The sequence below is a fragment of the Equus quagga genome, chromosome 7 (genome assembly GCF_021613505.1).
Source record: "Equus quagga isolate Etosha38 chromosome 7, UCLA_HA_Equagga_1.0, whole genome shotgun sequence".
In the NCBI taxonomy this organism is placed as follows: Eukaryota; Metazoa; Chordata; class Mammalia; order Perissodactyla; family Equidae; genus Equus; species Equus quagga.
Window position 1 is genome coordinate 129,994,084 of NC_060273.1, and position 26,266 is coordinate 130,020,349.

General features: G+C 46.6%; 2 protein-coding genes across 4 annotated transcripts in view; both read right to left on the minus strand.

Moving 5' to 3' along the window:
• Positions 1–772: 772 nt before the first annotated feature.
• Positions 773–15,026, minus strand: F2R (coagulation factor II thrombin receptor). Of its 3 annotated transcripts, XM_046667241.1 has the most exons (3): positions 14,695–15,026; positions 8,224–8,445; positions 773–3,591 (listed from the first exon to the last, which is right to left on the minus strand). In XM_046667241.1, the coding sequence occupies exon 3, from the start codon at positions 3,509–3,511 to the stop codon at positions 2,393–2,395; it is 1,119 nt and encodes a 372-aa protein (XP_046523197.1). In that variant the 5' UTR covers positions 3,512–3,591; positions 8,224–8,445; positions 14,695–15,026; the 3' UTR covers positions 773–2,392. The 3 variants fall into 3 exon arrangements, with proteins under 3 accessions (XP_046523197.1, XP_046523196.1, XP_046523198.1); XM_046667240.1 differs by lacking the exon at positions 8,224–8,445 and having other exon boundaries at positions 14,695–15,024; XM_046667242.1 differs by lacking the exons at positions 8,224–8,445; positions 14,695–15,026 and adding an exon at positions 12,069–12,107.
• A 7,261-nt stretch (positions 15,027–22,287) lies between these two features.
• Positions 22,288–26,266, minus strand: part of IQGAP2 (IQ motif containing GTPase activating protein 2) — a 267,686-nt gene continuing 263,707 nt past the window's right edge. Inside the window, exon 36 of the mRNA XM_046666170.1 lies at positions 22,288–23,238. Within this exon, the coding sequence (XP_046522126.1) occupies positions 23,125–23,238 (114 nt within the window). The 3' untranslated portion in view covers positions 22,288–23,124. The remainder of the gene's footprint in view (positions 23,239–26,266) is intronic.

Consider the following 26,266-nt stretch of genomic DNA (forward strand, 5'->3'; position numbering starts at 1 on the left):
TACGCCTTGGGCTGGGGTGTGACAGATTCCCCTAATTGCTAGTCCATGGGGGCCTTACCCTCCCCTGCTGGTTACCTCAGGCCAGGCCACACCTCTGCAAATCACCTCTTCATTAAACACTCTTCAGCTAAACCCTGAGACGGGCCTTGTGGCCAGGGCCCAAAAGACACAGTCAAAATTTATTCCAGATACCGAGCAAATGTTCATGTTTATTAATACAGGTTACATACATTTTTTAAAAAAAGAGAACATAAAAACAGTGACATAATATTTTATAAGTACAGACTGATGATATGCTAACGATAGTCATATTAAGTCAGAGGTATTTTAATACATACAGACTGAATGAACAATGACTAAATCTCCACTCAGTTGGAGAAAATGAATAGAATAACTAAATTAATAAAAATCAATGCTAGCTTCTACTTATAATACATACTATTCTGTAAATTATTCTGTGGCATTTGGAAATTTGCTTTTAAATAGGTAAGCATTTGCCTTGCAACTTTCCACTTTTCTTGTTTGTTTAAAATGCCAACATTTTGTCATAAGGAAAAAAGATACACTTCAACCTAATCGTCAAATTATTTTGTCAAATCCATGAGGGTTTTCTGTACTTGTTACTCATCATGGCATTAAATTAGCTCATTGACATTTTTTTTTGAGGAAGATTAGCCCTGAACTAACATCTGCTGCCAATCCTCCTCTTTTTGCTGAGGAAGACTGGCCCTGAGCTAACATCTGTGCCCATCTTCCTCTACTTTATATGTGGGACACCCGCCACAGCATGGCTTGCCAAGCAGTGCACAGGTCCGTACCTGGGATCCGAACCTGCGAATCCCAGGCTGCCAAAAAGGAATGCGTGAACTTTACTGCTGCACCACCAGGCAGGCCCCTCATTAACTCTTAATACAAGTGAGTGGAAAATACAGGATAAGTTTCCTAGATTACAAAGTCAGTTTTGTTTTCTTCTGTCATTTCTAATCAGACTGACATAACTGATTCTTTTAAAAAGACCTGATTTGAGTAATTTCTTGAAAACACTTATAAATAGTGTCCAATTCCTGTAAACTGAAGGACTGACTTTAAAAAATGCGCTTCCTGTATTCCATTATGTTTTCTGCTCAAGTTATAACCACAGGAAGCAGTAACGTAAATGTTCAAAGTTCTTCAAAGGACAGGCCCTGCTTGGGTGAGACTTGCTTGGTGACAACTGGCTAAAAACACTTCTTTATGTAATGACACATTTATTACACACGTCACACTCTACGTGTCGTCTACGCTGTTCTTCTTGAGGGCCGGTCTCAGTCTTACTCAGCTCTCTACGCCCAGAGCACACCTGGGTGCTGACGCTGGCTCACGGGTGTTTCCATCCGAGAGTGGTCCTGGCAGGGTACCGCTAGAAGGGCATGCGCCTTCTTTTTCTGTTCTCGAAATCCACAGAGAGGTCTTTTATATTCATTCTGTCCAGGGACAGTGCGGCCTGCTTCGCCGGTTCCTCCCAAATGGGATCAGCTCAGAGCCTGCCCCTGAGAGAACCCTAGGAGGAGAGAGCAAACACAGGGGTCCAGCGCCTCTGCTCTCCGGCGGCTCAGCCAACGGGCTTCTGGCCACGCCTGTCTGCAGCGGCCCCGCCCTGCGTCTACTGCGGCGAGGCCTCCATCCCGGGGCAGGGAATTGTGAAGCCCGGCCTAACATCACTGGTAGAACCTATGCTCCTTCTTGGTCTACGTATACAGCATGTAAAACATCCAAAATGCTACCCATATCATCTGTTTTCGCAATTTAAGGAATTCAAACTTTGATATGTTTAGAATGAAAAACAGTAGAACTTTTTCTACACACAAATACTGTCTTATCCCTCAATAACTTAAACATTGCTGCTGAACAATTTCAAGATACACTTATTTGCAAAAGCTGGGTAAGTCCAAACTAGAGAATCGCTCACTACTGATGGACAGCTCCAGGTGTTGAGGCCTGAACTGCACCAACCTAAACTTTGCCTATGAAATCAGAGAATCAGAGTTTATTTCCATAATCTCTGGGGGGAAAAAAAAGGAGGGGTTCAAAGTGCCTCATCTATACTGCACTGCAGGTGACACAAGTGGGTGTATGTACATGAATGTACATACATCAAAAAGTGACATCCAGTTACTACTGCAGCATTGGCAACACTCCCTGGGAACAACGTCGTTTTCTATTCCCGTTATCTTTTTCTGTAATGAACAAATAAATATGCTTAATGGCTCTCCTAAGAAGGAGGCATGCAAATCATACATTTCCTGTTTTTGACGGTGAAGTAAATACTGTTTTGGCAAGGACTAGTAGAATCCTCAGGTTATGTAGGTTTTTTTTTAACCATTTCTTTTTAACTCACTGGCAGTCCCTTTTCCTAAGCTAACAGCTTTTTGTATATGCTGTTGCTCAGGTTACTAGAGCACGTATCCATTTTACTCGCCATGAGCTGACCGCTGCTGTTAGAACTGCTGGGGTCGGGACTTTCTTTGCAGCAGAAGATGCTGTAGAGGTGCCGCTGGCACTCGGAGGAAGCGTAATAGTAGATCAAGGGGTCAATGCAACAGCTTATGCTGCTGACACAGACACAGAGGAGGTAAGCAAAGTAGGCAGCCTCTGTCGTGGAAATCGGAAACAGGAACGAATAGTGCAGAATCAGGAGGACGTTTGTGGGTCCGAAGCAAACGATGAAGATGCAGAAAACAGCAGCCGATAAGAACAAAGCCCGGGACTTCTTGCTCTGGTTGGCAACTGCGGAAGAGCTAAGACATCGAATGATAGACACGTAACAGACTGTGGAAATGATCAACGGCACAAAAAAGAAGACGGCAGAGAAGGCTGAGAAGTAATAGGCATAGTAACCTTCCAGCAGCGTCTTGTTGAGCACGTCATGACAAGTGGTTATGTTGAGCCCCGGCACCCGGGTGGTCTGCTCCTGGAGGAGAAGAGGCACCACCCCCGCGATGGCCAGAGCCCAGATGGCCAGGCACGTGAAGGACGCCCTCCCCAGCGTGCGCCAGGAGAGGGACCGGATAGGGTACACCACAGCCAGAAACCGGTCAATGCTTATGACTGTCATGAGCATGATGGAGGCATACATGTTACAGTAAAATGCCGCAGTGACGAAGCGACACATTTCAGACCCAAATTTCCAATCACTTCCGGAAAAGTAATAGCTGATCTTAAAGGGGAGCACAGACACAAAGAACACGTCTGCCATGGCCAGGTGTAACATGTACACCATGGCAGGCTTCTTGATCTTCATTTTCAAGATGAACAACACAATGGCCATGATGTTGAGAGGCAGGCTTATCACGAACACACCCGTGTAGACAGAGGGGATGAAGAGAGTCAACCAGGTGCTGGTCAGATACCCTGAGGCCTCTTTGGAGATGGGCTCCCCAGGCGGCTTTCGAAGCGGACTGCTCCTGTTGATGGAGCTTGATGTGTCTTCAGTTAACATGCTTTTGTTCTCCTCCTCGTACCCCTCCCCCATGGGGAATGGTTCAAATTGATCGTGGGAATTACTGAGAATAAACGACCGGGGATCCACAGTATCATTTGTTGCTTTTGACCCTGAAAAATAAAATTTAAAAAAAGAGAATGAATTAAAAAGGCAAAAGAGACCGGCAGAGAGTACCTGGTACTTCTGATTTTGTTCTCTTACTAGGAGAGCGGGGTGGGGGGCAGAGCGCAGGTGGCGCGTGAACGGGTTCCGACCTTAGCAGGGGACTGGCTAATTGAAAACCGCGTGCAACGTTCTGACACAAGCAAACCTTTAAAACCCTGCTCCTCAGAGAGATAGAGGCCAACGACACACTCGCAGAGACCCAGCCTGCAGACGTTGGGAAAGGCTGAGTACCTGACACGAAGGAAAAAAGCAGAGATTTCTTCTCTCTCCTAGCCACCGTCTATAGAAACAAGCCCCTCCCAGGCTATAGACAGGACTTCTCTTTCCTCCACCTGCCTTCGTGTGGACATTTCTCCATTTAGTTTGCAGTCCCCCCGAGAACCCATCCCCGCCAACAGAAAAATCCAGAGAACGTTGAGGGGACTTCTTCAAGCGATGGAGCTAGTGGCAAATTCAGAGTGGGGCCGAGGGCTCCCCTTTCCACAACCATGACCAATGTGACAGTAGTTTTCTTCTACTATCTTTAGTCAGTTTACACAGCAGAATGTCCCAAATCTCTCACTGTATTTGGGTCTAAACCACCATCGCTCGGCTTATATTCTAATACACCCACAAGGCCCTACCACCTCAGTCATCTTCCTGTCTCCTTTCTCTGCAGGTCAGTGGAGCAGCAGATGATCTAGGCTGATGGCCTTCTCAGCTCAGTTGCAGAGTGCTGCGTGCACCGAGGCTGGCGCCACGCCAACCAGCTCTTTTGAGTATCAACCAGAAGTCAAAGCAAAGGCTCAGTTGCAGACTTTCTCCCTTTACCACCCTCTTCCAGTACAAACACCCGTTTGAAATGTTCATCAAAGGAACGCAACACTTAGCCACTGGAATTCAACCAGCTTTTCCTTCCAAGGAGGTTTGCCAAAATTCTGCCATTGAGGAGGCTTGGACAAAGAGCCTCTGTTGCGCCTTGGGAAGCTGAAGGGTATGGAGAGAAACCACAGAGGAAAAGGGGCCAGGTCTCCACCCTGGGAGTGTTCACAGTGAAGGTTAGACACGCAGGCCACTCAGAAGTGATGCTAGAGAATTCAAAAACTGGCTGGAAATTGGATAAGTACAGTGGATTTTCAAACTTTTGGTTTCATTTCTCAGTAGTGGAACACTCCTGCAAACAAAAACTTATACAGAGAAGCATAAATGCAATAAAACAGAGAGTTCTTTTCTGGCGTGGCTCTGTAAGGTCCTACCAGACTCAACCATCCCTTAGATAAAAATGACAAACTCTGGACCCCCTTCCTTCCCTAAATCAATGACCCGAGGGCATTTAGGTTCACAAGGTGGTGTTGGGGAGGGGAGGGATGAATCTGGAAAGAAAGGATGGCACCTGGTGAGTTTCTTGTTTTCAGTGGCTTTTAGCTTGAGAGAAGGCCCAAGTCAGTGCCACAAAGGATGGTTAAAACTCAGATAGAAAATCCACAGTCTTTCTGGCCTGAAGAACCACAGGACAGAGTTCAGGGCAACCATGGTCATTGGCAAGTGAGGAGATAATCCTAAAAAGGAAAAAGTCAGAGAGAGGGGGCCCTACAGTCCCCTGGGAGCTCTGCCCCAGGCCCTGGCTGACTCTTGAACCCGCATGGCATGCGTAGGGAGGACGCTAAGCAGCGCTGCTCAAGATAAAGGAGCCGAAGCGGAAGCAGCATTTGAGCTCTCGGCTCAAGAGGGAGAGTTTGCAGTTCGAGCCCAACCAAATTAACTGCCTGCTGAAGCAAAAACACCACCATTCTTTGGAGAAATAAAACAAAATCCTGAGTTTTTTTAATCAGTGACAACGTCCAGGATATAATCCAAAATCATTTACTATAAAAAGAATCATCAGGAAAGTGTGACTCAGTCTCAAGAAAAAAAAAAAATCAATGGAAACCAATCCCAAGATGACCCAGATGTTGGAATTAGGGGATAAGGATTTTAAAGGATGTGTTACAGCAACTATACTCAATGAAGGAAAGGAAAATATTTCATTGAAATGGATGAAAAAAAAAATCAGCAAAGAAACCAACCAATGGAAATTGTAGAACTAGAAAATGAAGCACAAGAAGTTGGCATTTATTTCCAAAATGAACAGCAAAGCTAGAGCGGTACCGACTGAGACGGCAGAACAGGGCCTCACAGTGAAAGGCTGAGGCCAAAGGACCGCAGCAAGGTCATGAGTGGGTCCCCTAGGGCGAAGGGGTGGCCAGATTTGTCACAGGGAGAGGATAAATGTCTCCAGGGACAAGCCTCTGAGAACACATATATGTCTAGATTGTTCCTCTTGTTGATGGAGCTTGATCTGTCTTCAATTAACCTGCTTTCGTCGTTTTCCTCCTTGTACCCCTCCCCCATGGGGAATGGTTCAAATCGATCATGGGAATTACTGAGAATAAACGACCGGGTAAGAAACTGTTCCCACCAGTTTCTGAATCTCCAGTACAGTGCCCCTTAAATTGGCTTTTAATCACAGATCTGCATTCTTATCTTGGCTCTGCCAGGAGTCACTTAACCCCCGTGAACGCAGGCTCAGAATCATTAAAATGGGATTCCAACACCTGTGTGGCCTGCAAATCTGGCAGCTAGCAGCGTCCCATGTGAAACAGGACACGTGTTCACTTTGAAAACTTTAAAAAAATTCATCAAGGTAAGAAATTATTATTATGCTTCCCCTCTCACTTCAATGTAGCTTGCTTTTAGACTCAATTATTTACTCACTCTCAATTATTTTAAATTAAAATGGAATCTAGGCTCCTTTTCCCTCCTACTTAGCGATGTTTAGTTTTCCCTTATGAGGAGGTACATGAACAGCCTGTAAGTACATAACCCGGGTACTCAGAGCTGTAAATGAAATGTCAGATTCATAGCCTTTTCCAGAAGTATCACTTTCTCCCCTTTGTGATGCATCTCACTTACTCTGTGTGCTTCTTGACCCAGTGACATGGAGGCCTGACACTGGGACCGACAACCCCAGTGGGATGCGAGGCCACTGTCAAGGTCATAACGAACGTGTGGGAGCTGAAAGAAAAGAATGAATGGGCTCTGCCTTTTTAACACCATGAAGACAAGTGTCCTTAAACATGTTGACCTAGCGAAACCTTAAAACAACACCATGCTCCTCCGGTTTGGGAAAGCTGGCCAGATTAAGGACTTTCGTCCTACATGGAGGGGATTCACACACATGTGAACCAAGACACCCCCCAGAGGAACGACACAATTTGAAAGCTACTGAATACTCACAGCGAAGCTTCTTAGGTACTATCACTTGCTCTGAAAATAAAACCATCCTTAGCTTTACCCTGTATTTAGTAGTTTGGCAATAAGTATTTGTTTTCAAAAATTTCTTGCCCGGCTAGGCCTTCGTGGGCAGTGTGGTGTGGAGGACAGAAACATTATACCCATTGGCACATGACTATGAAAACTATGGTTTTCCCAAAGAAAGCAGCTCAGGTGCTAAAGTCAGTTCTCAGACTTCTTGCTAAGTTTTCCTTCATTTAGTTTTTTCTAAACGGCTCCAGAGTGGTTCTGTTACTGAATAGAGCATATTGCTCAATAGCTTAACTATGGACTCTCTATAACTCTGGAGATTTTTTAAAATTAGTAAGTCAGGCAATGCTTTTTCTGACTTTGACGAGATCTGGCCTGGAAGCAGAGTGGTGACTGGATGCTCTTCCAAGGTCCATGCGATCCTGGGAGTTGCACCATGCCAGCCTCCCAGGACTCTCCAGCCTCAGTTACGACTCAGACCTCTGCCCTATGGGGCTCAGACTCCTTGGAATTAACGAAGCAGAAGCTCCAGGACCTTGCCCACATTCCCACACGGAGCAGGAGAGTTGCAGCCTGCACTTCTCCATGAGTAAACCAACACTACAGGCTCAAGAGAAATAAAGAAGAGGATGATGGAAAAACAACAGAAACATACTAACCCCATCAAGAGGAATGCAGTGGCATTACTGGAATGTTTTACTGCCTCAAGGGCAAACACACACCATTTTCCAATGAAAAGAACCAGTCCTCCTCAAAGAAATGGCTGGTTCCAGATCTGGGGTAGGAAATACACAGGATGAGCCTTGAACATCTTCAAAGAATATGAGGGTCAGCTCAGAAAGACTCTGCTGTCAGTCAGAAGGGGAGGACACTGGCCAAGGGAGGACAACTGATCATCAAAAGACTAATGATGGAAATGAATTGAAACACTCGAAACATCATAAATGTTAAGATCCACGAATTCATAATGATGCTCAAAGGAAAATAAAACCTTTTTGGTCACCTTTGGAGGAAATCTCAGTCTGAAAACCGGTAAATAAAGACAAGATTCAAGCATTTATCCTGCCTTTTCTATATGAATGATATTTCAGGGAAATGAAAGAGTCAACGAGGGAGAGTTCCTTATAAAATAATTCCAGCTATAAACTTGGGAATAACAGCAGATTTAGAAAAGTATCATTTTGAAGCTTTGAGTGAAATAATGGATTTGGTTCAATGATCATCAGTGGTTGCAAAAACTGTTAGGTGAAAGGTTAAAGGGGAACTTCACAACAGCTGGATCGAGCTGACAACACCTGGATCCACTGAGTAATCCTCAGATCTCAAAAAGAGAGACAGTCTTGAGGTGACGTAACAGGGGCGCACAGCACCACAGCTGATGTCGTCCTGCACACAGCCGAACCCGAATCCAAGCAAGCCTCCAGCTGTCCCGACCGCACGACAGGAAACACGGAGGACAGCTGGGCGTGTGGAACAACCCTAAAGACGCAGCTGGCCAGTCCAGCACGGAGGGAAGTCTGTAAGACAACAGACCCAGTTTCTTTAACAAATAAACGGCCATAAAAAAGGAGAAGAGGGGAAACAGAGACAGATTAGAAGAGGTTTAAGAGACATACCTACCAAATGCAAGGGGGGCCTTGTCTGATCCCGATTCCAATAAATCAGCTGTAAGAAGGCATTTCTGAGACAGTGAGATCTGGACACGGACTGAACAGTCCATGATATGGGACACTGCTGTTCGTCTGTTTAGGTGTTATAGCAGTATTGTGCTATGTGAAAAAAAAAAGTCCTTATCTCTAAGGATATATACTGATGCATTTATGGATGACATAATATAATGTCTGGGATTTGCTTTAAAATTGTCCAGTTAGGGGAGGAGGAAAGTGAGGGTACAGATAAAACAAGATATGGGAGATAATGATACTGTTCACTTTTGGATATGTTTGAAAATTTTCATAATAAAAGGAAAAAAAGAAAAAATATTTATGCATATTTACTTGCCACTAGAAACTAAGGACAAAGGTTTTTGCTTTTATTTTCTTCTGACTTGGTTTCGGAGGAGAAAAAGTTCTTGAACGTTTGTGTGAACATAGGTTCACACTTAGAGAATTCATGTGATACCAACTCTTCAAAGGCCTTTCTGGAACATGGAGGAACTGCTGTATGAAAACACTTAACATTTCATGAGGTCCTACTACGTGCTGGATGTTTTACCTCATGTCACTCTAAAGTTTCTATGAGATGAACATTACAACCCCCATTTTATGGACAACATGTGGAGGCACAGAGAGGTAAAGTAACTAATCCAAAGCCACACAGCTAACAAGCGGAAGAGCCAGGATTTGAACCTCCATCTGCCTGGCTCCAAATCTCATACCCTTTAAACTAATATACTAACCTCTTTAAAAAACTGGAAATCCATGACTTACTCCTACAAGAGTACTATTCTTTTCCTCTAAGCATTTCACCAAACAAATGAATCTGCCCATCCTTTGAACTAGAGCAGGCAGTGCGGGGCCCTGAGAATGGGTACCTCAAGTTGACGATGTTCACAGCTGTGGCTGGGGAATTCAGAAGTGCCGCTGACTGTGGCCACACACCAACCAGATGCCAACACCCCAGCCCCCAAAGGAAGGAGAGAGGTAGCAGAGAGACATTCAAGGACAAAACAGAAAAGCAAGTCTTTCAGATATTGTTTGAGAGGGGGCAGAGGCAAGGGCATTAAGTGAACAGAAATCTCTGCTGTGGAAAAACCAGAATTAGAGGGAAAACCAGGCACACACTGACTGGAGGGTTACGAAAAGGTGGCCAGTACTGGAGGCGGCCTCGCCTCCTCTCCCTCCGCATGCTGGTGCAGGGACTCAGCTGGAAGCCAACCGAGGTAGAAGTGGGAAGGATGAGGCTAGCGGAGTAAAGATAGCCAGAGAATCTCAATGTGGGTGCCCGCCATGCCACAGCGGGAACAAGACAACAAGAGGGAAGTGTAGGGGCCCCTGCCTGGAGCCTCCTGGCGGCCAGGGCCTGGCACGTGGGGTTAGGACACCAACAGGCTTCTCTGGGAATTACTCAGATTCCCAGGCTGTCCCCGGCCTGCAGGGCCGCTTCCCACCAAAAGATACACGCCTTCAGCTCTGCCTGGGAATGCTGCTCTCTACTCTCCAAGACGGGGAGCTAAGATGAAAACAAAGGCACAGTAAAGAGGTTAACAGTCACCACTTCCTCCTGGGACCCAGCTGTCCCCAGCCCCGCCCCAGTCCTTCTGCAGACTGTACACCTCAACTCAAACAAATCAGTTTCTAGAGCCAATAGAAACCATCTTAAATGGCACTTCCTGGAAATCGAACTCTTCTTGGAAATGCCGTCAACTGGGCTATGGCAGCGCAAGTCGCTGCAGCTGCTGCTCTTTCAAATGACGGCAGTTATTGATAATGCTTATGGAGTGAACTCACAGCGTGTACAAGCGCTTTTAAAAATCGAATAGAAAGTATCAGAAAGCATAGCACGTGGTAAAGGTGACTATCATTGGGTAAAAGTTTTGCTTCCTATCCATACATACACACCACTTGTCCGTGCAAGCTTGTTGCACACACACAGCTACTGTGTCATAATGTAAAGTGTATTTCTTACAGTTCTTACTGTTGGTGAGCAAAAAAGAAAAACACTCTTCCACAATACTATAAACCTGACTTCTCCTTCATCACAGCACATAGAAGACACATAGAAGACACATAGATTATATAATGCCCTTACTTAAAGGTAAATAAATTTGTTTTCAAGTGCAAATTACAGATTATTCCTGTTATTTCAAAAGGCAGGTTCTTTTGAAAGCAAGCAAAGAAAATCTAAAGGCCTATAATGGCCCTTTAACTGGCAGAACTTCCCTGGATGGTCTGGTCTGGAAGAAAAAGAGGCGGAATGTCAGGGGGCTTCTCCCAGTACCATCCCGAGGTCAGAGGTCAACAGGGGAGCCTGTATTTGCGGGACGTGGCAGCTCACGTCCAGAACAACAATGTCGGCCTGTAGAGCTAGCTGCTTCTCTGAGGGTCTTAGCGTGAGCAAGAGAGGGCAAAAGGCAGAAGGAAAGAAACCACAAAACAGGAGACAGAGGAAATTCCAGGAGACAGGAAATTCTGAATGCTGGATCGCGGAGTCCTCACACTAGCATCATAGTCAGAAATAAACCAGGGCTGCGGTTCCTAAAGACTCTTCCAGGGCGTTTCCGTGGGATCAGGCGCTCAGGAAAACTAGTCAAGGGGGTTCCCCAGACACAAAGGCCACACACCGTACGGTTCCAAGCACAGGAAACACGGGGAAGAGGCCAGCCCACAGGGACACGCGGGGGCTCAGTGCGGGATGGGCACAGTGTCCTTTTGGGGCCATGAAAAGGTTTTGGAATTAGACAGAAGTGGTGGTTGTACAACACTGTAAAAGTACCAAATACCACCAAATTCCAGACTTTAAAATGGTTCATTTTATGCTATGGCAAGGAAGGGAGGGAGGGAGGGAGGAAGGAAGGAAGGGCGAGAGGGAGGAAGAAAGAAAAAGAAAGAGAGAAAGAAAGAAGAGTTTCAGGGGAAAAGAGGGACGTGTGTCCAAAATGAGGACAGCGGGGAGATTAGGAACCCAGGGTCCCGGAGACTTCACTGTCTCGGCAGAACTCCAGCTCAGGGCTCCACTGAGTTCCAGCTCACGAGGGTGACAAGGACAAAGGTGGACTGACTGGGGCAGGAGGAGGGGCAGAAAGGGCACAGGGAAGAGGGGGGCCAGAAGCACTGGAAGAGGAGCACATTCAGAGCGGCTGGGGAGCTGCAGCTCGGGATTCACAACACACTGACCCGCTCAGACATAAAGGGCTGAGAAACGCTGAATGAGAGCGACGGGGGGAGGGGCGGAGAGGTGACCAGCAGAGAGCACAAAAGAATATTCCTGAGAAAGGTGGAGAATGCCTCAAAAAGCGTTCTCACACACAGGAAGAGCGGATAGATTAGGAATGAACCTACTGGCTTGATACGTCCTATAAAAATAGAGCCAAAGTCACCAAGGAATGAATGAATGAATGAATGAACGAATGAGAGAAGGAGCGAGAGAAGGAAGAAGGGAGGGAGAGAGAAATTAGGCAGATACTGGAGTAGAAAATTACTTGCTGGTTCGTAAGGAATCTGACTTTCCGAGGATTCTGGTCGGCCTCAAGTAGAATCACTGTCTGGTTTGGTGCCTTTTGTTTGGGCTTAAGACCACGGTCTCTCAGAAACGGCCAATTCATTAGCATATTCAAGACAGGGAACTATTTATGGCCTGCCTTACTGGTCTGTTTTCGAAAGTAAACAGCAGGAGGCAGGAGACGTCGAGCATCCAGGCATCCTTGTTCACAGGTCCTCCTCGTGCAGCCCGGGCCTTGGGGTGGGGGGGGACAGACTTTGCCTCCATGGGTGCTGGGTTGCCTCTCTACTGTAAGAGGGGCTGGGGGACCTGGTGGCTTCCTCCCCACAGTGGTGGTGGAGCAAGTGTGCTCGTAGGAAAGACGGGCCTGTGGTCAAATCCCAGGTCCACGTCTAACTAGACCTGTGACTTAACCATCCGGGGTCTCAGTTTCCCGACCTGTAGAATGGGGATGACACCTACTGAAAGGGGTGTTACGAGGAATAAATAAGGTGGGAAATGTAATGTACCTAAGCAAGGTGTTGACTGTAGTAGGTTCTTGATAGAAGGTAGCTGTTTTTAATTAAACGTGAACATGTGGGGGTTGGGGAGGGCATTGAGGCCAGAGGGAGTAGCAGGGGGACAGGAGCCAGAGAAAGCATATCTCCCTGGGGGAGGAAGTAGAGAGCAGGGCTGGGTGAAGAACAGGTAGGGGGATAGGGTATGTAATGGGCGAGCATCTGTAATAAGGGAGGCTGGACAGAGGCTGGGGACCCATCCTGCAAGGGGAAGGGCACCTCATTCCACACTGAGGCTCCGGGCTTGAGCCTGTGGGCAGGAGGGCAGCACGTGGAATCTCCCGCCCAGTCCCCTCTGCCATGTCACCATCAGCTATTCTTGAACCCTTTCATCTTCCAGATTCTTAGAAAATTTATAAACATCACCTCTTGGTCACTGGCCATCTTTTCTTTTTTTTTTTGAGGAAGATTAGCCCTGAGCTAACATCTGTCGCCAATCCTCCTCTTTTTGCTGAGAAAGACTGGCCCTGAGCTAACATCCGTGCCCATCTTCCTTTACTTTATATGTGGGACACAGCATGGCTTGCCAAGCGGTGCCATGTCCACACCTGGGATGAGAACTTGTGAACCCCGGACCGCCAAAGGGGAAGGTGTGCATTCAACAGCTGTGCCACTGGGCGGCCCCCACTGGCCCTCTTCGATGAAGGCAACTCATCACACTGAAATGGCCTGGACACAGGAATGTAAACTGGTTAATGAATTCACGAATGTCTCAACAAACATCTGGGGGGTGAACACCTGTTCTAGACTCCATGTTTCCCCACAGAGCCCGAGAGACAATGCTCCTGTTATCCCCGGGCAGGCTGGCTAGCGGCTGCAGAACGTCGGGCCCCTATCTGGGGCTCTCGGTTTTCCCAAAAGCATCACCTCAAAACTCACCCTGAGCAAGGACAGAGAGCAGAGAAAATGGTGTCTTTATCACCTCCTAATCTTGATGCATCTACACCATTCCCAGTGTGAAAACAATATGTAGTACACAGTCGTTCACAGATAATAAGATAACCGGCCAGAACCTGTTTCTGCAAGAAAAAAGGTGGCTAGAAGCTTATAAAGTACTATCGTTACCAAGAAACTAAAACATTTTTTCTCACTTTCTAACTTTACAGGCTAAAAACAACTTCTCTGCCCTGCTTTTTAAGGGGGGAGATGTTGGAAAATACATTTATTTTGTCAAGCAGCCAGAGACTTGCAAGTACACTATTACGGGTAAATGGACTCCGGCGGAGCTACCTCCTGGCCCAGACCAGAAGCTGAAATGCTGGGATCCGATAGTGTCTGCGGGAGCCGGGGTCTGGGGAGGGGGCTCCTTCCTCAGCTCAGTAGGAAGACGGGGTTCTAGACCACGAGCAAACGAAACCTGCCAACAACCGCCGTGGCTGGCCTGCTGTCACCCTCCGTCCTGCACCACGAGCCACTCCCGCGCCCAAGGCCCGTGCCGGGGCTGCTGGCACTGATTTTCCACTAAACGCGCCAAAGGACTGAGCTTTTCTCTACACACTCTCCTCGCCTGGAAAATGTGCAAGAAAAACAGTTCCAACAAAACTAAACTCCAGCGGGGAGCGGTTCTCCACTTCGTATAGAAAAGACCAGGACGTTGATCGGTGGAGCAACGTGAGACCCCTTCTTTTTGGGGTGGTCCTGGGAGAAAGAGGCCACACAGTGGCAACAAATGCAGCGAGGAACGCAGGCTTCCCCTGGAAAACCGGCCCCCTGCCCCTCCGGATCCCGCAGCCCCGGGCTGGCCGGCTGCATCCCCCGAAACCGGCGCAGAGGGGCCTCGGCCGAGCCCGCGAAGGCGGCGGGCGGGACGTGCACGCCCACCTGGCTACGACCGGGGAGGCTCGGATCGCAGCCCAAAAGCCTGTTTGTCTCCTGGAGGAAACTGAGGCAGAGGGTGCGGTCAGGGCCCCGCCTCGAGGGGAAGGCGCAACCTATACCCGTTCAGTTCCCCCCGCGGCGTCCCTCCTGCTCCCGCCGCCCCATCCCAGGGGCCCCCGGCGGCGGGGCCGGAGGCAGGCAGGGCGCGAAGCCCAACCGGGGCCCTCTCACCTGGCCTGCGGCCCCGGGTGCGGGCCGACAGCAGGGGGCCGCACAGACTCAGCCCCGCGGCCACGAGCAGCAGCCGCCGCGGCCCCATTGTCCCAGGCTCGGCGCGGTGGCGCGGTGGCTCGCGCTGCTCCCGAGACTGTCCCGCCGCCGGAGGCGCAGCCCTGCTCTCTCCTCCTCCTCCCGGGGGGGGCCAGTCGGCAGGGCTGGCGGAGCGCTCCCCGCGGGGCCAGGGCGTGGCGGCGTCTGGCGGCGCTCGGCCGGGCGCAGGGCGGGCGGCTCCGGCTGGGCGGGGCGAGCCGGGAAGGGCGCCCCCCGGTGCCGCGTGTGCGCCTCGCCGCCCGCCCCTCCACGCCGCCCCCTCCCCGCCGCTCCGCTGCCCCGGGGCTCGGCGACCTGGCAACGCCTGTCGCGAGGTGCGCCGCCCGCCCCGCTGCCGGCCACTGCGCGTGGGGAAGCCGAACGAGACGTTTTTCCCTCTGGGCGCCTTGGACCCGCGAAGCTCTCGGAGATTCAGGCTGGCGGGGCCTTGGAACAGGGCCCCGAGGCCTGGGCGGCGGCTCCCTCGGCGTCTCCTTACCTCCCGGGGGCACAGACGGTAGCAGTGACCGTCTGATCAGGGTGCGCCCGGGGCGCCGGGCCCCGACCGAGACCTCGGTGACCCCGGTGCACAGCGCCGTACCTCGGGCGAGCCCGTTTGGAAGTTGGGGATTTAACTGAAAGTTTGAAAGTGACTTGTGTCTCTGCAACTTAGGGAGAGTGGATTAAGTTCACACGGTGGTGACAAGGCTGCCCCTGATGAGAAGGGGCCCTGCCTTTGGACAGAGTCCTGGATATTCCTTATTCGTTTCTCTTTATTTCGCCAAGTTAGACATCTCGTCCGTCGGACACTCATTATTTCACGGACACGCCGACCGCAAGTGGGACGAGCACCCCGCGCCCGAGAGCAGCCTCTCCTCCCCGCGCGGCGCGGCTGTCCCTTTCCCCGCCGCCAGCGGCTGTCGGCGCGCGCCCGTGGGAACCACTGTGCAGCCTTTGCCCGAGGCCGGTCGGCTGGGCTGGCTCTGTGCTAGGGCGCGAAAGGGGTGCCCAGAGGGCGAGGGGACCTGGGGACTCCCAGGGGCCCTGGGGACTCCTAGGGCCCTCACCCTCTCGCGGACAACAGTGCAAGAGTTTGAGTTTGGCCAAATTCAGGTCGCAGGGCGGGGGACGCCTCGCCGCTCCGGGGAGCAGCTCGCAGCCTGTTCTGTCTCGAGAGCATATCTGGTGGGTGCGTCTTCGAGACCACAAAGGAAACGGGTCCCCTCAACCGGCCGTTTCTGGGAAAGTTCGCCCGCAGCTCCTTGTGCCCTGAGATGGGCGGGCGTGTTCGGCCCCCTGCGGCTGATGAACTGCGGTGGACGTCACTGGTCAGGGCTCTCAGCTGTTTAAAAAGGGAGTTTCGCCTTGAGAGGGGCATTCCCCAAGCAGAGCCCTGACAAACCAGTGGGGGAAATACAGCAGAGACTATCTGGTTCTGCCCTGCATTCCAGCATCCTCAGGGCACAGGGCCTGTTGTACATAGAAGTTGCTCAATAAATTACCGAATAACCCAACTATGTAACGCTATTTAAAAATTTTCCCCATTCGTTTCTCTGAGCAAAACATATCCAAGAGTAGACGTGAACCACTACAATTATATATTTCTCCACTCGCTATTGACTTATACCATTTTTCATCGATCCTAACCACCACTGATTTTAAGACTCATCATTTTAATTTATGTACCACAAGCAAGAAACAAACGCTGCCAATTAAACTGTGAGAAACATCTCAATTTCAGGATTGTTTAAACATAAAGAAAGGACATCTCAGAATCAATGAAATACAGTGTAAAATATTAAAGAAATCAATTCACATGGCAAAAAACTCAACAGTTCAAGGATATGAAATGAAAAGTAAGAATTCTTCAAACTCTTTTGAGTATCTTCAAAAACAGTGGTTTAGCTTTTATCACACACAAATGCAGATTCCCAGACACCATCCCAGGTCTGTGAAATCAAAATCTACATTTTTGACAAGCGCCTCCAGGGGATGGTGATGTCTGAGAGCTCCCGGAATATAGTTCAGAGAAAGCTTATTCTAAGACAGTGGTTCTCAAACTTCGGCAGGGATCAGAATCATCCGGAAGATTTGTTAAACCACAGTGCTAGGCCCCATCTCCAGAGTTTCGGATTCAGCAGGTCTGGGGTGTGGTCTGAAAACTTGCATTTTTAGTAAGTTCCCGGGTGATGCAGGCACTGAAGCTGCTGTGTGTTTGTGACACACTGAAAACTACTGCTTTGAGAGGTAAAAAGAACTGAATGGGATTTCATGTAGTTTGTGAGACTTTCTTTAAGGTACACAATATTTCAAGTGTAGAGAAGTACAGAGCCCAATAGCACACCCACGGGCCCACAACGTGGCGTGAACATATACATGTAAATACACACACATCTTACACTGCTGAAGCTTTTTTGGTACTCCTCTATTCTTTTTCCTGCCCAGAAGATGAACTTTCTCATGCATGTTTTTGTACTTTTAGTACATTTGTGTTTCCAAAAAAGAAAATTAGTTTTGATTTGTATGTTTTAAATATTTATACAAGTAACATACTGTAGGAATACTTGGGCAGTTTGCATTTTTCTAGATTTACCTGATTGATACACGCCTAATTCTTTCTTTTTAAACTCTTTATAGTGTTCTCTTGTATGTGTACACCTTATTTTATTCTTCTAAAGCTATCTATTTTATCTGCAGTTTTCTCCCATTTTTATACCTTATATAGCATATTTTTGTTTTTTTCCTCGATGTATCTGCCCAAATTTTGGAAATGACCATTTTTCAATGCCCATCTTTTTGTTTTGTTGCTTTTATTATTTATTTTCAATGTCATTACTTTTCACACAGGCTTTTTATTATTTCTTTCTCTGACTTTCTTTGGACTTACTCTTTATTCTCCTAACCTTTTGAATGGATTACTTACCTTGTTAATTTTCATTCCTTGTCCTCCAATCACCACCTCAGCTGCATTTTACAAGTTTTGATATGCAATTCAGGTCTAAATATTTTGTCAATTTCATCATCTCTTCTTCATCCCATCAGTTATTGGAAGTTTTGACACACTTTTTGTGATTGAGTTCTCATTTTGTGTTATGGTCTGTTGGTGATGTTCTGTTTTCTGTTTTTTCCCCACACTCTACAAAGTTCCTATAACATTTGTGTGCTCTTTAGAACTTCTTGAAAAGGGTATCAATCTCTCGACTTCAATTTGTTCCATGTCACCCATACCAAAATCCCTTTGTTGCCAGTTCTAGAGCCAGTGTGCGTCGGTTCCCTAGAGTGGAAAACCTTCCTGACTAGAGATGGCTACGTAACATGTCGCTGTCCCTCAGAAATGACACCTCGACACTGCAGCATCACCCAGGATGGACCACTTACTGTTGGTTCCCAGTTTTCATTTTCTCTGTTTGAACTTGCCTGGAACCAGTGGGAGTCATTAGCTACTCGTTCACAGTGTTTGTGGTATTTAGTAGTGTTTTTAAACGAACGTGACATCAAAATAGCAAAAACTTTAATCCCAAAATGGTATGAAAGTAGTTTCTTTTAAACCCACTAGATGATCTACCTGCTTCAGGCATTCCGGTCGCCACTCCTCGTTGGAGGTCCTCCAAAGACGACTGTGGATCCCAGAGTAATTCCCCTTTGAAGCTCACGGTGGGATATCTGGAGTCGTGTGAAATCAAATCAAACTGTACTCCAATCAGGTGTGTGACACTCCAGATTCTGTGCAGATACGGCCACATTTGTTTTTCAGGGAAACAGCTCTGTAATCAAGTTACAAGCTAATCCGCAGGGGGCCTGGGTTTACCTTTTGTTGTTACAAATCTGCGTTGCTATTTTGGGTTTAGAAGTAAAGTTAGTCTCTCATAGTGGGTCAAAAAATGTATTTTCAGTAGTTGTACTATGGATAGAATGGTAGACTCTGCCTACGGTTGGGGTGCTAAGAAAGGGTCAAATTCATTATCTCTTAAAAAGAAAACAACAACTTTTGTTGCAGTTCTATAAGGTGAACTCAATATCTTCTACTTCTCCTGGTCATTTCCCATTGGTGTTAGTCAGGGTTCTCCAGAGAGAGAGAACCGACAGGACGTATTATAGATATAGATACAAGAGAGGATTTAGTATAGGAATTGGCTCACGAGGTGATGGGGGCTGAGAAGTCCCATAATCTGTTGTCTGCAAACTGGAGACCCATGAAAGCCGGTGGTATAATTCAGTGCAAGACTGATGGCCTGAGCACCAGGCAGTTGCTGGTGTAAATTCTGGAGTTCAAAGGCCTGAGATCCAGGAGCTCCAATGTCCGAGGGCAGGAGAAGATGGAGTCCCAGGTCAAGAAGAGAGAGAGAGAGAATTTGCTCTTTCTGCACCTTTTTGTTGGATTCCAGCCCTCAGTGGATTGGCTGGTGCCCGCCCATGTCGGTGAATGCCATCTTCCTTACTCAGTCTGTGGGTTCCAGTGCTAACCTCTTCTGGAAACACCCTCACAGACACAGCCAGAAATGTTTTCCCAGCTATCTGGGCATCCCTTAACCTGATCACGTTGAAACATAAAATTAACCACCATGCCTTCCAATGTATTTTAGCTAAGAGATTTCATACTTGAAGGAAAACCAGCAAGGCAACCTAGAAAATCTGTATGAGCTATTTCATTTGAGATTGAGTTGAGAGTGTCCACATCATTAGACTGAGATAATCACTAACCACCCCACTCCTACAAGGGTCAACCTAAAGCAACACTGCGACTCCTGAGGGGCTGTGGGGTGGCGTCTGTCTCCTCTCAGCCCATTGCAGAACCGGCCCTGGGCCTCCGCCTCTCGGCCATTTACAAGACACTTCCCGGCTCTGGACTTCCGGCAGACAGTGAAGCCATCTCTGTCCTCTGAAGCTCAGAAGATGTCTTAGAAGGCTCTATCTTAACCTGTTACTGAGTCCTGGTTTCAGTAACAGAGGCAACAGATTTTTCAAAAAGCTGGTCAGCAGTAAGACCATCCAGGGCTCACCACAATCTCTCAAAATATAGACAGCTTTCGCCATTCAGAGGTCTGAGGTTTGCCTCTTCAAATATTTGAGGAATACTACAAATCCCTACTTAACCACAGCCCAAGTCATAAAAATTACATCATGAACAGCACCTCTAATTAGTGCCCAACCACACACACATACACCAAAACACACATTATGGTTTTGGTCGTTCAGTGACATAAGGGAGACGTGTTATGTCAGACAAGGATCACCCTGAGCTGGTCTCTTCTTCACAAACTTCCAGAAGAGTGGAGTAGGCACGGGTTTTCCCTCTTGGACATCACGAGAGCAGGTCCTCTGAGAGCAGCGAAGCTGTGTGCTCCCAAGGTCATTTTTGCCTTTTCAAGGTCCAGGTGCCAGAATTCAGGGGAGCATGGACTCTCTCAACCTTCTAGACCAAAGACCACTTTTGTAACAGCAGAAACATGATCAAACCTACATCAAAATACAGGAGTCAGCTATACAAAAATCAAGATACAGTTTCAATTGCTAAGTGTTTTAAAAGTGAAAAAAAAAAACTTTTGTCTTCCCACTGAGTAAAAAAAGCTATGAGTGCTGGGGGAGGGGGAAGATGGTGGAGGGTAGCAGAATGGGCCCCCAAAAATATGCCTCTTCAGCATATGGTTTATTTTGAGCAACTGCGGACAGGTTGACACAGGAGAAGCTCTGGAAACAGTAGAACTTATCCTTTTGTAAGGGAAGTTTACATTTATAAAGGAAATTTGCATTAGAAAAGCGTCCTGTACCAGGAAGAGAGCTGTTAGCAGAGATGACTTCTTCACCGGGAGAGTTAGTGCAGGCAGAGGAAACTTTACCAGACGGTCCCTCTTCCCACCTTCCTGTAAACTGCACCCCTGCCCCTGATCCTCACGCCTGTCTTTTGTCTTTAGCAGAAGATCGTATTTAAGGTGGTGGCTTGGGCTGTTCCTGGGAGTTCTACTCAGTTCCCTGGTAATACCCATGTATACGTGGGGTACACATGTTAATAAACTTGTGTTTGTTTTTCTCTTGCCAATCTGTCTTTTGTTACAGGGGCCTCGGCCACGAACTGAGAAGAGTAGAGGGAAAATTATTTTCCCTCCTCTACAATGGGCAGGAGTCCTTGGTGGCTCAGGGCTATGAGGCACCATGTCCCCTGGCTTGGGGGATGGTTCAGTCCTCCTGGGAGAGGCACAGGCCTGGGCTCCCACTATCTCACACTCACACTCCCCTGGCTTCTTGCTGGTACTCCTTTCCTTCATCACATTACCCCTTCTCTGGGTCACATTCTTCCATGTGCCTTAAAGACCTCAAACAAGTAGCCGTTGGTAATATTGTCCACAATGACCTCACCTTGTGGGCCAACAGAGAAAAAACATTCACGTCATACCTCTGGGGACTGGCATGACACAAAGATATTTATTCACTTGGATAACACTCAAGTATATCACTCAGGGTTGGAATGAGTTAAGACAAGCTCCTTCCAGAGATGCTGTGAAAGATTAGCTTTTGCCTCCAAACAGCTTTCCTTACTTTTGGCTCCTCCTCTACATTTCCACTGAAGGTCTTTCCTGGAGCATGAAGAAGGAAGCTGACCCTCCCTCCCACTGCCCCAGCTCCAGTTCCTCACCAAACGCCAGCTGGAGGGGAGAATGAGTTTATTCACAGGTGAAACTTAACTGTATACTTATTTGATTCCTTTCGTGGAGTCTATACTAAGGCCAATGCATCAAAAAAACACATCCACCAACTGTGGAGACAGTGAGCATCGTTTCGAGCATTGTCTGTTTGGACAAAGAGCATTACCTCTTTGTCCAAACAATCACTAAAGTAGCAGATTCTACTTTATAAAATTTGAATTTTCCAAATCCCGTGGGTCTAACGCTTAAAGTTCATTTGTGCCAAAGGAACATAAGCTAGCCCACTTTCTCAATATTTTGTAATCCCTGTGGAAAACAAAGCCGGTTGATTGAACGAACAGAATACAAAGCATCAGGGGGATTCTTATTGTGGTGGAGACGGCTGACCTGCCCCAGGAATCAATCTCCCTTTCTTTTAATAATAGTACCACCTCCCTCTCTGCCTGGGGGTTTAACTGTGCACGTGACTGCCTAGTTAGGCCTCTCTTGAGGCTGGTTGTGGCCACATGACTAAATTTTGGCCAACGGGATGTAAGCACAAGTGACATATATAATTTAAAACACTTGCCCTGGACATATGTCCCCCCTCCTTGCTGGCCAGGAATCAGTGACAAGGACAGAGCCCACCGGCCAGCCTGGATCCCCAGACAACCTCGGGCCTGCTCACTTACCTTGGAACTACAGAAACTGAGAAAAACAAACCTCTCTCTCATTTCAGCCCCAGTGTTAGGGATCTCTCGGTCACAGGAGCTTACTCCGTACCCTAAGGTGTACAGCTATAGTATATTCTTTCTCCTCTTGATCAGCCCCCACCAAGAACCTTCTCCTACCCACTAAACGATTGGAGTCTATGAAGACAACTAAAAAAACTGAATGAATGTAATTCAGTAACATTTATTTTACATAAAATAATTTTCAAAGAACACATTTAAAAACCATCTAGGTACTGATTTTATTGCATTACAAAAAATTGAGAGGCACAATTGAAGTATTCAAATAAATTGCGAGGGGTGGAGGTGGGGCCTAGGATTGATGTCCTTGTTGTTCTTTAGTCACTTAAAGGCTCCGGGTACAAGAGTCTTTACCATGAGGCAGTAGTGCACTTCATTTAGTAGGAATAAATCACATAAAATATATACTTTTATACAGAAAGTGTTATTGTATTGTCACTTTCAATTATTATAAAAACTTAATCTTGAATTGCACAAAAGTTCTCTTTTAAAATTGGTAACTCCCAGAAGGCAGAGCTTAGAACTAAGTATCTGTCTAAATAATTCATGGCAAATAATTAGGTTTCCATTTCTCCACAGATCAAAAAAAAAAAAAAATCTATAGAGAATTATGTTATTCAAATGGGACATTTAAAATTTTTTTCATAGGAAAATAGGTTTGCATATTTGTCCCTAGTCAGCTAAATTAATTTTCTCCCTACTTTCAAACAAATCACAGAATGTCCAAAGTTTTAAATCAGAGTACCTATACCACAGTATAATGTGGAAGTGTTTACATTAATTCATTTTGTGTATCATTCTACTGTAGTATCAAATTATCAAAAAAGGCACAATGGGTACATTCTTCGAAAGAGTTTTGGTCTTTTAAAAAAATCACACATTTATAAGCAGTGATTTAATCATGTTTAAAAACAAAAATACTGAACAGATTCGTTTCCTGATCCGGGTGGGACGGAATCCGTGACATCTCTGCAGGCGCTTCACTTCCCATAGAACTTCTTGTTCAGCAGGTAGATGAGAAGGTTCACATTGACTTTAACCTTGTCAAACATTTTCATCACAGCCACGCCTTCATACTGCATCTGAAGTAAATCCTGCAATTGTCAGGGACATCAGTCAATCTCAGATTTGACAGTTCGTAGGCTTAAGAAAAATTCTAGAAGAATTCGTTGACAGAAATGAGACTCAATTGACGGAATGACCTAGGTGAGCCTTCTCAAACTTTAGTGTGCATGAGAATCATCTGGTTAAAAACACAGGCCAGTTAAAGCACAGAGTGCTAGGCCCTGCTCCCAGGAATTTATGATTTTACAGCTCTGGTGGGGGCCCAAGAATTTGCATTTTAACAACTTCCCATGTGATGATGATATGGTCGCCCTGGGTGCCATACTTTGAGAATCACTTGCCGAGATGAAAGAAAGATTTTTAGAATTGATAAGGACCGTATGAAAGAAAACCATTATCCTTAAGTTAATATCACATATATAAATATAATTTTTAATTGGAAAATTAAAAACACAGATGTTCCAGCAAGATGGGGCATATCCTTAAGAACAGCAGTGTTTTCTAACATGGAATAAGATAATCCATTGGGGAGCAAAAAGAACACTAAAACTCCTGTTTATTTTTTTCTCATTCTTTAAACATTTAAATTTTATATATATTTTACAAAGTACATTTTGAGTACAGTGGTAGGCGCACGTACACTTTATAAATAAATATGTGCAAATGGGGAGAAGCGATTGTGCTATTCCTGATGAAGTTGAGTGACGGAAATTTGGAGACCATTGTACAATGCAACTCCTTCCAATCTAGACCAGTTCTGTTCTTGTATTGACAACAGCTCTTATTCTCAAGTCAGACTATCCTTCTACGTTCATTGCCACCACATTAACAAAGGGAATAAACTTGCCTGCTAAAATTGATAACTGGCCACACCAGCCACATGACTAAGCAGCAACATTTCACAGTAACACAGGAGAGGAGGCCTTTCCCAAACAGAAGATATCTTTCCTGAACTGCCCTAAACCGCCCCAGGTCTCATTTTCTTGTTTCTAGCTCTGGAAACTTCTTGGTCGTTAATAATAATGCCTTGAGCCTAGGTTAAGTGAAGCCTCCTGCAGGAGTTGGAGTCATCTTTGAGAGAACGCTGACTCTTGCCAGCTTCCTCCTCCACTTCCTCAATTAACTCCGACCGCTCTCACTTCAACCCCTGCATTATTTAGATATGCTTCTGGGCCGGAAATTCCTTCGGGAATGGAAGTTCTTTCCTCAAGAATGCTTTTACCTATTACTGGGCAGTGGAGATTCACTTTTCCTTTGGGAAAGGCAACATCTGCTAAAGTTTCTTGGCAAAGAATTAAACCAACACGGTGAAGTTGAGAAGGAATGGTGTATGCACCGGCATTCGCTGGGCCCCCGAGGTGGGGAGCAGAGAAAACATGAGTGCGCTTGTGGTTGGCAGACCAGATTTTAGTCTCAGCTCCACCATTTGCTGTCTTAGGACCTTGCAATATCATAGAACCTCTCTGAAGTTCTGTTTCCTTGGGCGAAACTGAGGGTAACACTGCCAACCTCACAGGGGTGTTCTTGGGCAGATGAGATCAAGGGCTCTGCAGTCCCTTTGTAAGCCACCCTTGTCTTGACAGGATCAACTGGAACCCTGTGAGACAGGCAGTGGAGTAGGGTCATCAAGAGTAGGGACTCCAGCTGCCTCTTCCATAATGAGCTCTCTCAACCTCAGCTTTTTGTCTGGGAAAGAAGAAGGCCAACCCTGCAGCCCTGGATTAACGCTGGCCCTATTCATATAGGCAGAACATCTTCAAGTAAGTCACCCCCCCCCCCCCCCCACCCCGTTGTGTATATGGCCTATAGCTATAGGATATAATTAGATATAATCTGTATGAGCTAAGGGAAGAGTGGGCTGAGGAAAACCTAGAAACATAACGTTAGAAGGGATCCCCTTTATCCTGTCAGAAACTTCTGTCCTGTTTCGAGTCCTGGACTCACAGTGAAGACCTGGCCATCGTGTTTCTCTTTCGTAATTCACATGACATTGTAGTTGTCTGAAAGCCATATGTATAAATAGAAGTCTGACTTTATGTCTGACAGCTATTATGTGCAGGCTCCTTGGGAATTCCACCTGTACAGGGTCCCATGATCACAAGGGCCCTGCATTTGGTTTAACGCTCTGCTGTTATCATCTTGAAATTCTTAATCATTTTGAAGAAAGGGCTCTGAATTTTCATTTTCTGCTGAGCGCTGCAAATTATGTAGATGGTCCTCATAAAATGCTAATGATTTAAAAAATCTGGAGCATGATTTACAAAATCTGGCCCAGATTAGCCACCCACATCCAGCTAAGGAGTAACATTTCACAATCAATTGTGTGTATAAATGAACGGTGTGAACAGCTAATCCTACTGCATACCACTCCTTAACAAAGGAGCAAGCGAAGCTGGTGTTCGCACCAGTGTTCAAAGGAAGTCCCATGGAATTTAGAAGCCTCTCTAAACAGGTGTCTCCCGGTCACTTGTGAGTCATCTGTCCAGTTGATATTGATTGGCCTTGGGTCATTTCCTTCTTGGCGATCACATATGTCTTTGCCACATCTAGAGAAGGATCACTAACCAAGGCACAGCACCACACGCACATTCTTTTTCTCTTCCCATGTTTATCTGAGTGTTACAGAAAGTAACTCGAGACTCTCAGTTAAACTGTTAAATGGATACATTTAGTGACATTTAAAATAAGTCAGAAAACAGTACTGTTTACTTAAGGATGCTTTTCATAATTACATAATATCTTTAATTTTTCTCTCTGAACTCTAATTTACTCCATTATCTCAATGTCCTTAGCGAACCCATTTAGCTTCCACTTTTCTTTTGAAGCCACAAGGAAAGCTAGACAGAAAAGAAGGGCTTTGGGGTCTGCTCCCAGGAGCGGGAGGTAATTTCAGGGCTGTCAGCCACGGGCTGAGCAGACAGTGAGGCTGGAACCTGCATCACTCCCAGCGGCTTCTCAGGAGGATTCAGGTAGATACGTGTGAAATACCTGGAAACCATTTTACAGGTAGTTTGGAGTCCAGGTAAATAGGTGTTATTTCCACTTAAAAACTTATAA